The 13049-nt window shown below is 43.3% G+C and overlaps 1 protein-coding gene across 1 annotated transcript in view; it reads left to right on the top strand.

Moving 5' to 3' along the window:
• XIRP2 (xin actin binding repeat containing 2) overlaps positions 1 to 13049 on the top strand; it is a 107117-nt gene that overhangs the window by 76401 nt on the left and 17667 nt on the right. Inside the window, exons 4-6 of the mRNA XM_078394556.1 lie at positions 5890 to 5997; positions 10841 to 10913; positions 12846 to 12979. Of these exons, the coding sequence (XP_078250682.1) occupies positions 5890 to 5997; positions 10841 to 10913; positions 12846 to 12979 (315 nt within the window). The remainder of the gene's footprint in view (positions 1 to 5889; positions 5998 to 10840; positions 10914 to 12845; positions 12980 to 13049) is intronic.

Raw genomic sequence — 13049 nt, 5'->3', positions numbered from 1 at the left:
ATCTCAAGAAAAAATGCAAATGAAGTAGTAGAAGATGATGATAGCATTGGGCATGAAACATTGTGGCACAAAACATCAGCAGGCAAGCCAGTGACGCTCAGAATAGAGGCTGGATTCAACATGCAGCTGAACCTCTCTTTCTTTCTCAGTCAATTGTAAGCACATTCAATACTAATCTAGATTATGGCCCATATGTGTGAGTAAGGGAAGCTCAGACCTTCTCTTCATGGCTGTCTCCTCCCCAAATTGTGTTTACCAGAAGGTCTTTTAAAAAGAAATATATTCCACTGGCACAGATGGAAGGTTGGATTCAAGGAGGGAAATGGGTGGTAACAGGAGAGGGTCCCGAGTATGGCATCATAGACAGAGTAACAGACTAGGAATCAGGAGATCTGGGTATGAGTTCCCACTCAGTTATGGAAACACACTGGGGAGTAGCACTCGTAAAACCAAGACTTAAATGCCTCACATCAGTTGAAGACCCTGTTAGGGTCCTGTAAATGGGTTGTAGAATTGATGGAACACTGGATAAAACATATATTTATTTATTTACTTATTTGATTTATTTATTTGATTTATACCCCGCTCATCTGGTCTAAAAGACCACTCTAGGCGGCTTCCAATATAGTAAAAACAGTGAAATAATACAAAAAACATAAACAATTACATAAATCATATTGTAATAAACAGAATACAACAATAGAAAATACATAAGGAGAGAATAAACAGAAAAGTCAGATATTAACTATATAAGTAGCATTCTCAGTTTAGTTGGTCCTGCATATGTTTCCAGTTTAGTAAAAAAGTAAATGAGGGTCCTTTATATACCTAGATCTAAATTACAGGGTGTAATTTAGCTTTCAGAATCTGTGCAGTCCGGGTCCATGCATGTTTATGCCACTGCAGTGTTCCATTTAGCACTTGCAGTGTGGAAATGCTCCAAATTGGTATGTAAAAAGTTGCACTCTTAACAAATAAGCATCCACAGATGCACATGGGGTCCTGCGTCTGTGAAATCCCATCGGCGTTCTTTGCCTCTGGTATCTGCAGGTCTCCTGTGGCTGTATGTAGGGTAGGCCAAGAGAGAGGGCCCCAAAATCTAGAGGTGAGTCTGTTGGGCGGGTGTAAGGAAAACCACTTGCAAGATATTGGGGCATATTTTTCACTTTTCTTTGTTGAAAATAAAGGCATCAGCTTTCTTTTTCTTTGGAGTAGCACCACATTCTTCTCCTCCTCCTCCTTTTTGCTTGGTGGGGGCTCACACCTCTGTGTCAGAGCAGAGGGGGGTGAGGAGACAATGCCACTCACCCGAGTGCCAGAAGTGCTCATTATAGCTCTGCTAGGCAGCAAGATGCTTCCTAACACAACACGTGGGACAATACTTGCTCAGGGTCGAGGCCTACCTGGCTGAACTTTCAAGGAACAGTTATGTTTCTCCAGGTCAGACGGCAAAGGGCACAAAGTTTGACTTTTAAGTGTGAAATGATTTTGAAGATTGCTACTGTTTCCCAACTCATACAAGAATACTTTTTTGTCTGCCAAAGTTTCAAAAAGCAACTTTTTCCTCCAGCTGTGGATCGCCAGTATTACCTGGTAAGAAGAAATGTAGTCAGATTCTGGGCTTTTTTTTACTTATATTTCCTTTGTGCCCTTTTCCACAAGCAGGTATCCCAGAAACAGTTCCAGCCCCCTCTCCAAACTTTTGCCTGCCCCACCTCTGTGACATCATAAGGGCCTGCCCCTCATCTCTGGCATTTGAATCCCAGAGAACAGGCTGTGGCTGATCTGGCAGCCATAACGTTTGAGCTTGTGTCTTCTTTTTAATAGCCCTGCTGATCATGCCTTGGAATCATCTCAGACACAGGGACTAAATTGATTCTGAAGCTTAAGGAGGCCAATCAGTCAATGCTGTATAAACCTAGCAGCCAGATACAAACAGGCTCAGACGAAGAGTGCCCGGCCTTCTTCTAGGAAGGAGATTAAAGTGGAATTCTTATAGACTGGAGGACACCTGGCCATAACACAGAGCATCAACCGATATGAAGTATACCTCATCATAAAAAAGTATCGAAAGCCTGTGAAAATGGATGATGGCTAGTAAAGCCAAGGAAATGCACCTGAGCCACAGTGGAAGAAAATGATCATTACTCTCTCCAGAGGCCTCCGGCTACACATCTCTGGGAAGAATGAGATTACCAATATTGGTCACTGTTGTGTAGTGCTCATCTGTTCTGTTTAGAGGTTTGCTTAAAAGGGACTGACAGCTTGTTACCAGTGGTGTACAGAGGCAAAATAAAATGAGGGATAGGTGAACAGACACAGACTGAGTGACAGATGCAGTATATAAATTACGCAATGAAAGAATGGGGGAAGGTTCTGGGTGGTGATTACTGCAACGTCTAATTTTCGTTATCTTATACAAAAAGTACTGCTATTGATACACTTCTTGCACACCTATTCCTTTTTCATGAGACATAGGTATTTAACGCAGCTTTCCCCAACGTGGTACCATCCAGATCGGTTAGATCACAATTTCCATCATCCCCATGTGACACAGCCAGTGACCAAATTGTCCTCCATCCCATTGAGAGGTCACAAGGTTGCAGACATCTGATTTAGCTTATCCAATGAACAGCAGAATTAAAAGAGGTGGTTTAAATCCAACATCTATGAATCTCACACTTTTTACAAAGTGGTAATTGATGTAATGGGGCCTAATGAAATGGACACTCACTCCATGTAGAACCTGGGGCTGACTAGAGGGCTTTGGGGTGGGGAGGTGTTGTAGCCCTAAAAAATAACTTCTCCCAGCTCTGTGTGGAAGTGAGTAGGCCTCAGAGGTAACTGGTAAAACACAGTTTCTAATCACAGTGGCTCTTCCGTAGGTTGTGCTCCTCCTCTCTTACACAGATTTCTGTGTACAATTGTTTGCTACCAGTGTTTTGTTCCTTTCATCTAAAAAGCCACTTGGGGAGGGAGTCTAAAAATAGGGGGGGGTTGTATTTCTGACATTGTCCAAAGCATCAGAATTCACACCCTGCACAGAGATTGCAATTTATGGTTACACCAGTTGTAAATGAAACACAAAGAATTTGATTCAGTTTTCTGGGCCCCAGCCTTTGAATTTTGTGGTGCCGGTTGTTGAGGAAGATGCCAAGTGCAAAAGGAGTGTCCTGTGATACCGCCCAACTACTGACAGCATAATACTCCCATTTCTGTTGTGGTAAAGATTCTGCCACAAATATAGCACAAACACTGGCCTGCTTACTAACCATTCTTAGCTGCTGTTGCAGAGCAAGTGGTACAAATAATGGAACAGTAATTAGAAAACGGTTACCTTTAATGGAATCTTAAGGCTGATCTAGGAACAAGTGAGAGGTGGCAGACTTCTTGGCTTCTGCTTCCTTTCAGCTGCGATCTGCTCCAGAGGATTGTGAATGTAAAAAATAAATCCTGAACACTTCTTAACATCCATTCTTACCTGTGGGACATGCATTGATTTTTCTGCATTTGCTTTTACCGCTCACTATTTTTATGTGAAAATCTCTTTACAAGAGCCTTGCCACAATTACAGGTATGAAGAAAAGGTCTGTCTAAATAATTTCTCTCACTCTTCCTCCTGCTGTTCCCTAGCTAATCTGAACAGGATGGATTTTACTGGCAACCTACTTGATTTTTTGCTTCAACTTACGTTGTTGCCATTGCAAGCCATAAATGGAGAACACAAAAGGCCTTTTGTTCTGTTATTCACAGCCTACTGTGTTCATTTTAGATCAAATGTAAATATAAATATCTATGGGTACTTTATACTGAACAAAGGAATATATTCTTTGTTCCTTCGTCCCGTTGTTCCTACAAAAGGTTTGCAAGGTATGAGCTACACAATCCACCACTTATGGGCTCAGTTGTGTTTCTCAGCATGAACTGCAGTCTTTGATCCATGGTCCTGGTTTCGACAGTAGGTGACTGGTAACTGAATGCTTTTGTTGTGCTCTAGGTTCTACAGTCATTTAGTTTTCCAATCTGTCACCCAAGCCACTTGATGTTATCATGCTACGCATGCTCGTAATACGAATTTTAGATGGATCCTTCTCCTCCTGTTAGGTATGATCCCTGATCATTTCTACAAAGCAAGAAAATTACCATATCAGTTTATCAATCCCACTGAAATCCGTAGGTTGGATCCAAGGTCTGCTTTCAACCTTGTACTAATCCCGTCACTCCAGAAGTCCCATTGGATTGCTTCTGAAAGAAATGGTGACAAACATATTCAGCAGCAGCCCCTCACTCTCTGGCCAAAATCCTGTTGCACAGTTATGCAAAAGCTGCAATTTTTAGCGGTGAATTGCTATAAGTTAAGAAATCTCCACAGGCACTGTCTGTTGTGCAACACAGTGTGCAACAGATTACGCCTATGTAGATTTCTTAAGGCAATTCGCTGCTTAAAGTTTTAGGTTTGATGTAACTGTTCAACAAGATTTCAGCCTCTGTGTAGCATTTCCCAGGAAGGTGAGAGAGTATGGAAGTCTTTGGTCTGTTGCAGTTCTGCTCCTCCTGATGGTGTTGGACTGCAACTCTCATCATCCTTCAGCATAGACTACGTTATCTTGTGCTGGTGGGAGCTGAGTCTGAGAACATTTGGAGAGGTACAGTTGGCTAACTGAACACACCTACTGTAAATCTGACTCACCTTATATTTATGTTTACAAGCTTCTGTCATTCACATTCTGAACCAAATGTTTACACATTTTAGTGAAACCACTAGAAATGGGCCTGCCCGGGCATACCCCTCTTATTGCAACCTCTAGGCTAAAGCACTCCATACAATCCACACCCGAAAGTCTAAGTATTCTGTGTACGAAGCCCTTCTCTCTTAATTTGGGAAGCTTGTGTTTCTCCTTTATAGTCTGGTCATGCATGAAACAGCAGATCGAAGTTCGGTGATTAAATGAATCATACTTCCCTTAAAACCCACATTGATGCCTTCATCTTCTTCTTTAATACATACCGCTTGAAATACAGCACCATCACTGACCCAGTGGATGATGTCATCAGCTGCAGCAGGGTTTTTTTTTTAAAAAAAAACATTTCCCATTTCCCCACCCACAAGAAGTCCAGAAGTGGGATCCTCTTCATAATCTGAATGCTGTTGGGGACAGTGGGACAGGGAGAAGTCTTTCATTTCTGAAAACTGCCAGTGCCAGTAAAATCATCCTGCTATTAGTAATTTTCAGAAATTGAAGACTTCCTCCTTGGATGCCCCAGCCCCCAGTGGCTTCTCTTCAATGAAAGGGATACCAAAGGAGCCGTTTGGGGATGGATGGGGAAAATTTTTTAATTAATTAATTAACTGATTTATTTATTTCAATTTCTATACCCACCCATTAGGGTTGCCACTTTCTGGGTAGTTCACAATAGTTTCTAAAGATACTCTATGGCTAATTTCACCACTAGCTTTCTGCCTTGTAAATTATGCTGCTGGATTTCAGCCACTACTTCTTTTTATTCTTTCTTTTACTTCATAACTGATGCTGCAAAGAATGGTAAAGGGAATCTTCTGGATGTACATCAGATGAAAACTAAAATGTTACAACAAAATCTATGAAAGTTTTCTCTTATTTTGCCAATTACTGTAAGTTATACATGATGATCTTCCTGTGAATAATGAGCAGATAGTTATGTGCTGTGAATTGGGATCTGACTTACAGCGACAGGGCTTTCAAGGTAAGTGACATATTTAAGGAGAGGTTTTACCTGTCCCACACTAGCAATTTGGTCATATATAATGAAAAATCATATACTGTACGGGGAGGGGAATAAGATGGTACTTTTAAAAAAAGGTTTATCGTCAAACGACTTATGTAACAAGGTTTTTTAATCCATCTTTAGAAGGTGACAAGTCGAAGTCAAGCCAAGGTGTCAAGCAGTAGCACAGAGACCAGAGTAAATGAAATGACTTCAAAAGCAACTCAGTTGGAAGCCTTTCAGTCAGAACAGGTACCTGTATGCCTTTATAATTATCACACTCTGCTCTTTTCTTTCTTTTCTTTCTTTCCTGTGTCGTTCTTGCCTCATGGCAGCCCTCTGGTTTGGTGACAGGTTAGGGTGTTAACTCCAACTCCAGCAGATGTACTTGTACGTAAACGTACACAGAGTGACGGAGCATTGTTCCAAGTGTATAAAAAGCAGTTATCAACTTCACATTTAAAGTTCTCTCTCTCTCTCTCTCTCTCTCTCTCTCTCTCTCTCTCTCTCTCTCTCTCTGTGTGTGTGTGTGTGTGTGTGTGTGTGTGTGTGTGTGTGTGTGTGTGTGTCTGAGAGAGAGAGAGAGAGAGAGAGAGAGAGAGAGAGATTTTGCTAAGCAAGAGTCAGTAGAAACCTTTTTTTAGTAGAACCATTAAAGTGTTGGTTCTATATAATGACCATGAAGCCGTCCACTCCCTTCTACTCCTTCCCGTTGCCCCTCCTTCCTCTGGGCCCCCTTTTTCTTCTCTTCTCCTAGATGCATGCTCTTTCTCCTTTCCACTCTCACTGGCTCTCTTGCTTACACCATCCTTTCTTCTCCCATAAAGATGGAAAGAGATCAACGAAGCAAATACTCTGAGGTTTCAACAGCCCTCTCCGTTGTTTGTCTTTTCATGAGCAGAAGTGAGAGCTGCCTATAGTACTCAATCGAGAACTCCAAAATGATATTGTGATCTTTGACATCTGAGAAAAAGCGAGAGAAGGAAAGAGAAAGAGAGTATGAAAACAATACAGACAGGAGTCCCTGTTCCAACTCAGGACTTAGCTTGCAAAATTTAGGTTACGGAGGAGGACTGAACATTTTGAAATGTAACCTCTTTAGGTGCTATGAAATACGACCCTTTTGCAGGTGTTTAAGTGTTGGATTTGGGCTAGGAGAAGGCACCACAGAGGGCAATTTATTTTATTTATTTTTATTTATTTATTTATTTGATTTATATCCCGCCCATCTGGTATATTTATACCACTCTGAGAATTTAAAGAGAATGGCTTTCATTGCAGCCTGAGATCTATTTTCTGTAATAATAATTATGGGCTGTCAAGTTGATTCTGACTTGTGGCAAACCTTTCCAGGGTTTTCCAGCATCAGCCCTGCTTTGGTGTGCTGTGTTATCAGTTGACTGCACTGCAGGGCCACAGTGAAATATGGCTTCTTAGTAGAGTCCTCAACCTGTAATGGGGCCCTAACACCACTAGAGAACTCTGTAGAGTTAGTTGTTGGAGACTGCACCCTCAGGCTGGCCACTGACCAGCTGTGTTCCCCATGAACACATTATTAGGGTGTGAGGGTAAGGAGTTCTAAGTGATAGGACTGGGAAACTAAGTCCATGCGTGCCACAGAGCAGGGCCGGACTGGCCATCTGGCACTTCTGGCAAATGCCAGAAGGGCTGATGGTCAGAACGGGCTGGTTCCTGCCTCAGGCATACATCCCTCTATGATGCAGGTGGAGAGGACTGGGGGGCAGGGAGGGAGGGAGGGAGGGAAGAGGGGAAAAGGGAAGCCCAAGGACTACAGAGCCAACCGCCTCAGGACGGCCGCCGCCGCCGCCGAGCGCTGCCCGCTTCTCTGTTCCCTGGGAAATCCCACCCCTCCGCTGCCCCGCGGAGACCTCCCGCGCCGCGATTGGGAGCCGCCGACGCCGCTCCAACTCGGGCGCCAATCAGCGGCCGGCGCTGGCTGGCCGCCGATGCCACGATTGGGTGCCAGCGCCCAGGAAAGGGATGCTAAAAAGGAGGGTTGTGAGGGAGCCAAAATGTCCGTATGAGAAGCGGCACCCCGCCCTTGCGGCGCGCTTATTGGCCGGCAGGCTCGAGGAACCGGCTCGCCTTTGGCCCAAGGACTTGCCCGTCTCCCCAAGAGGGGAGGAGAGGGAAAAGCCCCACCTACCGCCTACCCTTTCCAGGCCCCGCCCCGCGCGGTGGCCCAGAGGCCCCGCCCCTTCTCTGGGGAGCCCTTTTGTGGAATGTTTACATCGGCGCTGGCCCCGGGCCGGGATCCGCGGGAAGGGCGGCCGTCCGCGGGGGGGGCGGAAATCGGAGGGCGGCGGGGACCTCAGACCCTTGCATGCAACAGGCTGCAGGGGAGCCCAATTGGGGCTCCCTCCTGTTGCAAAGCCAAGGTAGTGGGTGGGGTGGGGGAAACAAATTCACTCCCAGACACCCTGCAGTTCCTTAGTTTCTGCAAAGTAACTCATCGTCTCCTCGTTCCCAGAAGAGGGGGGGGCGTGAACCAGAAGCGGCATTGCAGTGCAGGAAATAAAGAAACTGCATGCGCGGGGCTGGAGAGGCAACAGGTTTTTAAGGAGGGTGTGCAATCGCCAAGGCAAAATTCGTGCAAAAAAATAAAATAAAAATACATTCTTAGCAAACTAGCAAACAGATCCTTCCAACCCCGGGAGAAATCTCTGCCAAAAGCATCGTACTTTTAATCACCGGAACCGCCACTGTATGCAATAGGATTTACTCCTAGGTAACTACTGCCTGTGGTGGGCGCTGTGGAAAGGTCCAGCCACGTGGATTCTTTATTTAGGCTCCGATCCCATACATGCACGCTTAAGGAGTAAGCCCTACTATATACAGTAGTATTGACTTTTTAAGGCTAACCCCTGCCAGTCAAGGTTCACAGGACGGTCGTGGAAACGCAAACTTGAGGCGGTGGAGCCTCTGAATTCTTTTTCCATTAAGATCGGTAACAAGAAACACCAGAACACACCGAAATCTTAAATATTCAGGCCACACCAAACACTAGCATTCTGCAGAAAATCACTTAAAACCATGCAACCGCTTTTTTAAACAAAAAGGATGCAAAGCGAAGACCCCCCCCCAAGCCCACTTTTAAGCACAGCATGCCTAGACCCTAGGAACTTTTCAAACATAAGAGAACAAGGGCTTCATATATCTGCAATGGAAGATTTAAGTAAATTCTTGATCAAATTTAATGAGAATGCCACAGCTGAAAATTTGTGGTGTGAATTAACTAGTCTAGCTTTGCATTGGGACAAATTGAAGACATCAGCGCTAGAAGAATACACTGTAAGGGTGTCAAGGGTGCCCATGGAAGATCTAAGTCAACAATTTGATGAAATGGAGCTGTTAAATAAGCCATGTGCAACATGTAAGAACTGTGCCATTTGTTGCTATCAAATTCTACGGCGCTACAATTTATTAACAGATGCCTATAATGTGATAGGTCTAGCCTACAAATTCCTACTGACTCTATCATTTACTCAAGTTGCTTGTGAGAGAAGCTTCTCCACCTTGAGGTTCATCAAGAATCGACTGAGGAATACTGTATCCCAGGACCATTTGGATTCATTCATGTTAATGGCTACAGAAAAAGAAATCCTCATGAGTCTTGATGTGGATGCCATCATCAACAGAGTTGCAGAGAGTAGTGAAGCCCTGCAAAGTCTTCTTATTCCTTGATAACGTATCATTCCTAAGTCTTTCCAGTATTAGTAGGGTTCAAATTTAAAATGTTCAAATCATAAACGAGGTGGAAAGTTCTTGAGCCGAGCCTTTTGTTCCTGGTGGAAGTGTTGATGTAGGAGGAGCTGCTACTTATGGCTTGTTCACATTGAACGTTTTGTTGCAGTTATGTTTAATGATCTAATGTTTCAATACATTAAAATAGCTATAAGATCTCACATTTTACTGTTGGTGTTTTTTGTTTAGAGAGCACTAGCATTGACAAATTTAAACATTAAATTTTAATTACACTTTTTGTTAAACGTAATGATTTTATAGGTTTAGATTTCCTGATGCTCCTTGTTATTTATACAACCAGGGCAATGGGATAGGGAGAACTCGTAAGCGTGTACCAATACCACTATACCAGCAACGCCCTTTCAGCGCGCCACAGTATCGTGAATGGAGGCCACAACAGGTGGACCTGTGTCCCCACAGCCGGCGGGCCTGTGTGCTCTAAATGCCAGGGCCGATTTTTGGTCCCAGTCCGGCCCTGCCACAGAGTTTAGGAAAGCTGCACTTTTGGAGGGATAGAACTACAGCTCCCAGAATCCTCTAGAGAGCTTGCTGGGAGCAGCTGGGAATTATAGTCCAAAAAGTAACTCTGGCAACTTCTGTCAACCCCATGTTCCAAAGGTGGGCAACGTGCAGTCTGGGAACCATGTGCCAGCACTCCAAGCTCCTTCAGACTTCTCTGAACCCCTAAACACCCTAAGAAATTTTGCCTCAAAATGTAAACTGTGCCTTCCAGATGGATCTGAGGGTAGCAGTTTGCCCCATGGACCCAATTGAGTACTAGTCAGGGGGGCACCTGTAGGCATTACAAGTCCTTCTTTAAAAAAAAAAATAAACCCTAGAAGTGACCATCAAGTCACTTCTTGCTTGTTAAAAAAAAGTATTTTAAGGCCTAGAGGTCAAAATTGATTGTGTGTGGCAAAGCATGCCCCCAAACCATTCGGGGGGGGGGGGTTCATTGTGCATTTTTATCAGGGGGTGCTAGAGGGTATGTTTAGCCCTGTGAGATCCAGGGGAGGGCAAAAACACCCCCTACCTCCTGGTAAATTGCCTACAAGTGCCATATATGTCTGCTCAGAAATAAGTTCTCTTTAGTTCAGTGGAGGCTTGCTCCTAGGTAAACGTCACACTTTTGAATGGACCGATCCTGTGAATTTCAGCCAGAGGTAAAATTTGAACTATAGATGTTCTGGTTAATAGGGTAGGAATTGGATTATTCCCTTCATAAAACATTTGTTCATTTTTTGTTCCCAGAACTTCAGAAATCAAATAAACTGAACGTTTGACTTTTAGTGAAATTAAGATTCCTTTCTTTTTCTTTTTCCATGCACAGGTTTCTCATCATGAGCAAGTGTCTGTTAAGGCTAAGAAAACGTCTAGTGTCACACAAAATGCTGATGAAAAAAGTAAGACAGTAAGAGATAACAAATAGCTGACAGGAGGGGGTGGGTGGTTCCCTGCTGTTTACATGTGGATTTGCAGTGGTTCTTAACCTTGGGGCACTCAGGTATTTTTGAACTGCAACTCCCAGAAACCCCAGAACTTTAAACCCCACCCCAGCTGATGGTGAAGGCTTCTGGGAGTTGCAGTCCAAAAACACCAGAGTAAGCCAAGGTTAAGAACCACTGGATTAAAGCATATTCATCCCAAGTTAGGTATTTCCACTGATTTCAGTTGGAGAGCTGACTGCCTGCTTAAATCCAGAGTAGGGAGAAAGACATTCAGTTTGTCATTTAATTCACTCTTTCCTGATTTTTCACTTTTGATGCATGCAAAAATGGAAGTTTGTGCTTCTCTGGATTTGGGGGGTGTAGTTCTCTGGCAATTAGGAAGCAAATAGAAATGTTTACATCCACTCTCAGAAAACAGCCTATGCGTGCCTTCTCCTGTTAGACATCTGTGTTAAGTTCCAGTAATGTAAACAGCAAAGGGCAGAATGTTGCTGGATACATGCTGAAATATATTCCATCCCTGTTAAACTATGTCTTAAGCATTTTTCCTTCACTGGAACCCGGCTCATGTGTGTAATGAATATCAAAGGTTATAATTACCCTTGGATTGAACAACTAGGCAGAATTTAATAATGGCTCACACGGCTGACCTGTGCAGCCCAAGGAATGGAAACCTTTTGCCATGTGGAAAAAAGGTGTTCCTGTATCACTTTGCGAATGAGCTCTGCTTTTTTATGCCTCCGTTTTAATACTAAGTTCTATGTAGCTGGTAAGAGCAGTATTGTTATTTATTTAAAATATTTTTATCCCTCCTTTCTCTTTAAAAATGACCCAGTATTAATATTTATTAATTACCAGTATCATAAAAGGTTCTCTGACATTAACAGAATAAACACAAATGATGGTACAAATAATGTGACAGAGAAGTCACAAAAGTTACAAGGATAGACTTGGTGCACTGGCCTATTGAATCCCACACACTGTTCTATGGCAGCATCCTGCAACCAATAAAGCCGCCATAAGTTGATCTAAATATCTGAAACCCAACACACCTGTTTTAATACTGGAATAATCCATTTCAGGATCTCTTCATATTGCAGTGGTCTCTTGCATCTGTACGCAAAGACTTTCCAAAAGGTTCAGAACATGCTTTCAACCAGTGCCTCATTACCTGTCAAAGAGTGATGAGGTGGGGGAACGGAGGACTCCTACTGGTTGAACAACTAGATTTTCATGCTGTATGATCCATCGCTTATTAAACGGCCACTTCCAGCATGTGACAAACCTGGTGCTTGGAAAGTTACTTTCAAGAAACTGGGTATTGCTAGGCCAAGACTGGATCCCAATGCCTAAAATTTCCCCAGCATGGATTTGTACTCTTAAAAAATTAGGATTCCCAAGGTCTCTCCTACTAGCCTGTAGCAAAGCTCATTCAGGGAACAAGACTGCACAGGAACAGTGACCCTCAGAAAAGTTGCCCTTATGAATGGAGTCGTCCATATGATATGGGAATGAATGAATGAATGAATGAATGAATGAATGAAGGAAGGAAGGAAGGAAGGAAGGAAGGAAGGAAGGAAGGAAGGAAGGAAGGAAGGAAGGAAGGAAGGAAGGAAGGAAGGAAGGAAGGAAGGAAGGAAGGAAGGAAGGAAGGAAGGAAGGAAGAAAGAAAGAAAGAAAGAAAGAAAGAAAGAAAGAAAGAAAGAAAGAAAGAAAGAAAGAAAGAAAGAAAGAAAGAAAGAAAGAAAAAGAAAATCCCAGCCACATTTTTCAGATGACAACAGGGTGCATCCAAGGCGGCCAGCCCTGAACCAATGACTAAAGCAAACATATTTTAATTAATTATCTTCTTGGAATAACACTTTCCGTTTCCTTCTCATCTCACAGTGGTCAATGCAAGTCTGAATGATGAGACACCAAAGATTTCTGCCCAGTCTTTAAAGCAGCATTTTGAAAAAACAGCCCAGGGAAAGATCTTTCATTCTGGCCGTGAGAGTGGAATGCCTGTAAAGCCGATCAAGGTCAGTGGCTTGGAAAAGGGAAAGCTCTATGTGAACAACATCGTTATGTTGTTGTTTTTTATTATAAAGC

The sequence above is a fragment of the Pogona vitticeps genome, chromosome 1 (genome assembly GCF_051106095.1).
Source record: "Pogona vitticeps strain Pit_001003342236 chromosome 1, PviZW2.1, whole genome shotgun sequence".
In the NCBI taxonomy this organism is placed as follows: Eukaryota; Metazoa; Chordata; class Lepidosauria; order Squamata; family Agamidae; genus Pogona; species Pogona vitticeps.
This window is presented reverse-complemented; position numbering and strand designations above follow the sequence as displayed.